The 7,123-nt window shown below is 49.1% G+C and overlaps 1 protein-coding gene across 2 annotated transcripts; it reads left to right on the top strand.

The window, feature by feature from the left end:
• The first annotated feature begins 1,783 nt into the window (after window positions 1-1,783).
• On the top strand, window positions 1,784-6,396 carry LOC120660678. 2 transcript variants are annotated; one of them, XM_039939294.1, is made up of 3 exons: window positions 1,784-2,048; window positions 3,477-5,870; window positions 5,959-6,396. In XM_039939294.1, the coding sequence occupies exons 2-3, from the start codon at window positions 3,541-3,543 to the stop codon at window positions 6,041-6,043; spliced, it is 2,415 nt and encodes an 804-aa protein (XP_039795228.1). In that variant the 5' UTR covers window positions 1,784-2,048; window positions 3,477-3,540; the 3' UTR covers window positions 6,044-6,396. The 2 variants fall into 2 exon arrangements, with proteins under 2 accessions (XP_039795228.1, XP_039795227.1); XM_039939293.1 differs by having other exon boundaries at window positions 3,480-5,870.
• Window positions 6,397-7,123: the final 727 nt, after the last annotated feature.

Below are 7,123 nucleotides of genomic sequence, written 5' to 3' on the forward strand. Positions count from 1 at the left end.
AAATGTGGTGGTTGGTGAGGAAAGACATGAGAAAAGGGTGCTGCAGAACAAGACTCCTCGAGCTTCAACGAGAACATCAACACTCGGGGGGCAATGCAAAGAAAATAAGACCGGCAGCAATCTAACCGGTCAGACCGGTGCGTCGAACGGTCTGACCGGTCCACAGGGCGGTCTGACCGGTCCCCAGACCGGTCTGACCGGTACTCCCAGTGACTCTGGAAATTCCTCCTTGACCAAATTTAGAACAAGGTCGAACTTCAAAAAGCTCCTGGCCAAGTATGAGAAAGATGGAATTGTTCAGAGGCACAAGAAACGGTCAGATGAAGCCAAGGGTACCAAGTCAACGTCAACATCCAGTGAGCAATCGGATTCTCGCATACATCAAGGTAATTGTGTTGTTATGCCAAATTTTGAGCCGATCGCTCCATGGTTCTGGTCGTATCCTTGTTATTATACACCTTTGGATTATAGTAGGATGTATATGCAGCCCTATTATATTCAATATCCTTCTATATATCCAAATTGTATTCCACAAAGACTGATTAGCAATAATCTGGTCGAAAAAGAGCTTAATTGCAGCAAAGAGGGTGAGAAGGACGTGAAAAAAGATTCAAAATACTTCCAGCCGAAGTGGTGTCCCTCCGGTTTATCTCACACTCAAAAGCGAAGATTGCAACATTTACGAAAGCAAGAAACGACGGGGCAAGAAGTGGAGGTCAAGCCAACAAAGCCAATAGTCATGAAGAAAGTTTGGAGACCGAAGCAAATTGATTCATCATCAACTTGAAGGAAAGCAAGACATGGCCGATATTTTTTATCGCCCTTAGCACAAAAAATGGCCGATGTATCATTGATCATCGCCTTTAGATAATTTTGGTCCAGAAGAGTGTTCTTTGGCACGCAAGCTTTGCCAAAGAACATGGGGGCATATGTTGATGATCAAAATTGGCAGCAGACTAGACCAACCGGTCTGACGGGTCGCTCCAGGCGGTCTGACCGGTCTTTGACGATGTAGCCGATTCGGCAGGAGCCGACCGGTCCAAGCAGAGTCCGAGTACAACTAGAGATTTTCATAGATTTAGATCTTGTAATAGGATTTCTTGCGGGACAAGTCCACCCACCCTATAAATATAAAGGGCCACGGCCGATTGAGAGATCCAATCGATCAAAATACATCAATACATTACTTTTCTTTATGTTTATTGCCTTTGCTTTTGTCTCTAAACCCTAGCTCTTTCCAACCCTTTTCTGTTGTTCTTCCTTCGTCTCCACGACGTCTGAAGGCGTTCTAGGTGGCCTGCCGATCCTAGAACAACCCTACGCGCGTTTGCCCTGACGGGGTCCCTCCCGGGTGAGCGTTCGTCGGATTTTGCCGTTCTGCACCGGCGAACCGGTCTGACCGGTTACTCCGACCGGTCAGACCGGTCGGAGCATCGGCGCTGCAAATTGTGCCGTCGCTCGCTGCGCGATTAAGTGTGTTCGTGTGTTGGCTCTAGATTGGCGCCAACACTCACCCTCTTCTAATATATACGTGAATTTGAATCGAATTATTCTCCTCCTGATCTTGTTGATGCTTTATTCTTCTCCTGATTGCGATCCGAAGTAACAAACGCCGTACCCAGACAAAGAGGCTAATAGAAGCTAATAGATGCTATACTTATGCAAACATGCCATAAATCTTGAACCAGGGGGGGTTGCCACAAATTAGCAGACACGCGTCTCTATCTCGTCGCTAGTCCAAAGGATTAGCGCGTGCAGGCACTGCATGAGAGCGGGCGCTCGCTGAAAGCGACCGACCGGCCGGCCCAGGTAACTTCGGCAGCAGGGTGATCGATCGGCAGGCCGCCTCAGCAGAGCGCCGAGGCAGCCGACCCGACCAGCCCCTTCGTTTCCACGTACGGCGCATCCCGATAGCGCCCTGGCCTCCGCTCGCTCCGTGGCCGATCGCCGCCGCGCGCGCCGGTGGCGACCCGCTCCAAGGTTTCGCGCCACGGGGCCCGGCCCACCGCTGGGACTGGGAGCGGGCACGCGGAGGCGCCCAGGCACTGGTACGCACGCGAGAAAACCCCCCTTCTGCGTGCCGCTAAAGCCGTGATCTTGATGGGGGTTTGGGGGGTTCAGGCGAGTTCATCCCGGTCGCCGCAGCTGGCGCCGGCCGGTGTGGCAGCGCTGGGAACGGGGTGGGGTCCGCGCGTGTGCGGATTGGTGTGCTCGGGTGGGCGCACGCCAAGTCCTTGACGATATGACTGCGAGGAGCTAGCGCGCTCTTTGCCCTTATGGCTTCCGCTCTCTGGTGGAATTCCTTCTGATCGGAATTCGGTTCAGTGGAACTTCGTCCGCCTGGTTGTCGCGGAATGTAGGACGCGTTCTTGTTGCGAGGCCGTACGTGAGCGCACACCACGTGCTTGGCGGTATGCCTCCAAGGAGTTCACCATTCCTCGTTTCTGCTCGTTCTCCCCACCAGATTGTACTGTCTTTCTCCCCACCAAATCTGTGTCAGACGCATAGTCACAGAGTTCATGGGTCGACCGGGTCGAGCAACGGGGTCGAGGGTCGTCACTTTATAAAATTGTGGTACGAAGGGGTATACCTCTATGAAATGATAAATTATTATGTGGAACGCGACCCTGATTCATCCGGGTCGATATCTTCGGGTCGATGCGTCTTTAAAAGGACAAAAAGTCAAAAACTATATATATGTGCTGCTAATGAAGAAACTAATCTGCACAAGCATATAAGAAATGTATAAAAAGAGTACATTTAGACCATAGTACATGTACTCGGCTCATTATCTAACAAAAAACACACCAATCTATTGTCCTTAACCTTCTTATCCCAATTAAATCTGCTAGTAATGGGGCTGTGACCCCTCTCAAACCGGGACGCGATCCAACCTTGAATGGGACACTGACTCTCTTCGACCTCGACCCTCGAATCGGAACGGCGTTCCCGGGTCGTGGGACGAGGCATCGACCCCGAATCCTGTGACTATGGTCAGACGTCACGCTTAAGTTGCTTCTTGCTGCATCTTTAGGCTGTGTTTAGTTCCAACGCAAAAAATTTTGCGATGGAATCTTACTAATTTGAAGTACTAAATGAAGTTTATTTACAAAATTTTTTACACAGATGGGTTGTAAATCGCGAGACGAATCTAATGATGCTAATTAATCCATAATTAGCGGATGGTTACTGTAGCATCACTGTTGCAGATTATGGATTAAGTAGGCTCATTAGATTCGTCTCGCGATTTACAGCCCATTCATGCAAAAAGTTTTGTAAATAGACTTCATTTCGTACTCTATGCATGTGTTAAAACATTCAATGTGACATTTTTTTTGCGTTTACGGGGTTTAAGGGTAAAGATCTAAACAGGGCCTTAGTCTAAAGCTTTTACTATGCACATACCAGCATATGCAGTAACCTTCTCGTTCCTTTGATGTAAAGAACCGTGCTCACAACCTGAATTTCCTTTGTAGCAGAGACCTCCGCTGGGTGCTCATTCGCTTCCAACTGAGTGAGCAAAGCAACATAGCTACAACAATGCTGGACCTGATTTACAAGTTAGCTTGCGACTTGGTGCTGCCCGAGGATCCACATGCTGAAGAGGTTCTCCGCTTCTCAACTCACCCAGAAAGGTTCTGTGCTGTTTGCAAATTGGTGATCCCGTCGCTGGAAGCGTCGTGGAAACCTGACAACTGTGATCATATCATCTGCATTGCCTGCCTTTGGCAATATACACCCGAGACAGAGGCCACCGGACGGCCCAGGTGTGCGGTCACATCTTGTGAATCTTTGTGCAAGTCAGAGACACATCAGGGGGTCGATGTGGGTCATAGCCCTTTGATCTCAATGGAAGACATAGGCAGTGGCAAAGGGAAAGAACCATTGGATGTTATGCTTCAGGAGCTAGGCCAATGCTCCCGTGGCACAAATGCGATGGCCAGCGGCGAGTTCTACTGCGACATGTGCATGGAGACGGTACATGTCAGAGAGGTCTTCCCTGTTCCCGGGTGCACCCACCTCTTCTGCATCGGCTGTCTGAGCCAGTACATTACTGCCAAGGTTGAAGATAACGTGGTGTCCATCGGCTGCCCTCAACCGGGATGCAAGGATGGTACACTGTATCCAGAGGCTTGCCAAGATGTGATCCCACTGCAGCTGTTCCAGAGGTGGGGCGTTGCACTCTGTGACTCGGTGCTGGGGGAATTCATGTTCTACTGCCCCTTCAAGGACTGCTCGGCACTGCTGGTCGATGAACATGGACAATGTGAGGCAGCAATAAGGAAAGCTGAGTGCCCATGCTGCTCCAGGATGTTCTGTGTGCAGTGCAAGGTGTCATGGCACTACGACGTCACCTGTGAAGATTTCCAGAGGCTCAGGAATGATGAGGGGAGACTAGATGACCTGCTACCGAGGAAGATCAGGGAGGAGAGCATGGCGCAACCTAATCCTGTGGGCTCCTGTCAATCTTTGCAAATGTTAGAGACACATCAAGGGATTAATGTGGGTCATACTTCCTTAATCTCAATCGGAGACATGGACAACTGCAAGGGGAAAAAGCCATTTATTGCTATGCTTCAGGAGCTGGGCCAATGCTCTCAGGGTGCCAATGTGATGGCCCGCAGCGAGTTCTACTGCACCATATGCATGGAGGCAGTAGACCTCAAAGACCTCTTTCCCATTGCTGGGTGCACACACCTTTTCTGTGTTGGTTGCATGAACCAGTACATCACTACGAAGGTTGAGGATAATGTGTTCTCCATTGGATGCCCAGAACCCGGGTGCAAGGATGGTTTACTGGACCCAGAGGCCTGCCGTGACATTATCCCACTGCAGCTATTCCAGAGGTGGGGCACTGCACTCTGTGACTCGGCACTGGGTGCATTCAAGTTCTACTGCCCCTTCATGGACTGCTCTGTGCTGCTGGTCAACGAATGTGGCCCTCGCGATGCAGCAATAAGGAAAGCTGAGTGCCCACACTGCTCCCGGATGTTTTGTGCACGGTGCAAGGTGGCATGGCACTACGGTGTCACATGTGAAGATTTCCAGCGGCTCAGGAATGAAGAACAGGGGCGAGATGACCTGCTTCTGAAGAAGGCTGTGGGGGAGAATAAGTTGCAGAGGTGCATCCGGCGTGTGGTGTCTACTTGTCAATCATTGTGCAAGTCAAAGGGAAATCCAAACATCGATGTGGGTCATAGTACCTTGATCTCAACTGAAGACATGGACAGTCGAAAAGGGAAAGAGCCATTGGATGATATGCTTATGGAGCTAGGCCAAAGCTTTCCTGGTGTGAATGGGATGGCCAACAATGAGTTCTACTGCACCATATGCATGGAGGCAGTGCACGTCAGGGAACTCTTTCCTATTCCTGGGTGCAAACATCTCTTCTGCATCAGCTGCATGAGCCAGTACATTACTGCGAAAGTAGAGGATAACGTGTTGTCCATTGGCTGCCCTGACCCAGGATGCAAATATGGTGCATTAGACCCGGAGGCGTGCCGTGACGTGATCCCGCCGCAGCTGTTCCAGAGGTGGGGCGCTGCGCTTTGTGACTCAGCCCTGGGGTCATTCAAGTTCTATTGTCCCTTCAACGACTGCTCGGCATTGCTTGTTCATGAACGTGGCCACGGTGAGGCAGTGATAACAAAAGCTAAGTGCCCACACTGCCGTCGTTTGTTCTGTGCACAGTGCAAGGTGGCATGGCATGACGGCATTGCCTGCGCAGAGTTCCAACGGCTCGGGAAGGACGAGCGGGACAAGAATGACCTGCTGCTGAGGAAGGTCGCACGGGAGAGCAGGTGGCAGAGGTGCCCCAAGTGCAAGATGTACGTCGAGAGGGCCCAGGGCTGCGTGTACATCGTCTGCAGGTATTGTCTCGCTGCTTGCAGTCCAAAATTACATGTCCAACGAGCAGATATGACAACTGACAAGGTTCTTCATTATTCCAAATTACAGGTGCCAGCATCGTTTCTGCTACCTCTGTGCCTCCCCAATGTCCAGGGGCATACATCACTGCAGCAGGTGCAAGAGGACCTGGTGAATGACCTGAAGAACTCTATTTGAGGGAAATTAAAGAAGTTTCTGAACTCTGTGTAAAACCATTCAGTTGCTGGTATGACTGCTTTGGTTAGAATTAGCTTGGGCAATCGTGATTGGCCAAATCATTATGATAAAGTACACATTGTTTAGGAAAAGACATGGCAGAGACTTTAGTCTTGAAGCGACTTATGATAGAGAGCTGGTGACTTTCTTAAGAAAAATGTATAAGGTGCTACCTTAGAATGGAACTCAATGTGGCCTTTATGGCATCACTGAGCATGTAAATGGAATATATGTCGTATGAACTACCTATGGTACTATCTAATGTATTATTCTATCTAAATTTCATTCCCAGACGCATCCAATTTCTTCGTTGTGCTTTAAGTGTAGTTCTACTTGGACTCCGATTATAGTGCATCTTGTGGAAAGAGGAAACAGGTCAATCTGTGCCGTGAAGTTTTTTTGCTCCTGCTGCTACTAGCTGTCTAGCTCTCCTACAACTTCAGCATGACATGCCAAGAAAAACGTGGCAACGTAAAAGACAATGGTTATTCCTTCAATTTTCCTCGGAACATTTTTTCCCCTTGCATTTATACCGTACTCGACTTCTGGTTTATGGCTGAACCATGACCACAACTTTGAGAAGCAACTCCCGTTTGATCTTAGTGTTCCAAATTTTCAGCCTCATCTATTGTTCTTAACGGCAAGAGCTTTGCCGTAGTATACTATTAACACAATTTACGAGAAAATCAGACCAAAAAGCTATACAAACTAAGGAGGTCTTCCATACTTCGACCACTATACAAACTTCGATACGACGGCCAACCTAACTAACAACAAATACTAAGCACCACTACAACTTTGTCGGGACAACTCAAGACCCAGCCTTATGTAACTGACATGCTGTGAAGGACCTGACGTACTTGGGCTGTGAGTATCAGATCCTCACGTAGGTCCGTTCCTTGTATGCAATGTATGAAGCTCGGGACCTCTTTTTGACATGGATCTTAGTTTAATTTTGTATGCCTCTGGTTTTATCTGTCAACTGATACCTCATGTTTTCCTCAAAAAAAAACAGATA

This window comes from Panicum virgatum, chromosome 2N, assembly GCF_016808335.1.
Source record: "Panicum virgatum strain AP13 chromosome 2N, P.virgatum_v5, whole genome shotgun sequence".
NCBI classification, from domain to species: Eukaryota; Viridiplantae; Streptophyta; class Magnoliopsida; order Poales; family Poaceae; genus Panicum; species Panicum virgatum.

Excerpts from the sequence above, each read along its gene's own strand:
- LOC120660678 (XM_039939294.1), top strand. The coding sequence starts at position 3,541 with ATGCTGGACCTGATTTACAAGTTAGCTTGCGACTTGGTGCTGCCCGAG. Across the intron at positions 5,871-5,958 it reads TGCGTGTACATCGTCTGCAG|GTGCCAGCATCGTTTCTGCT; the intron begins GTATTGTCTCGC and ends TCCAAATTACAG.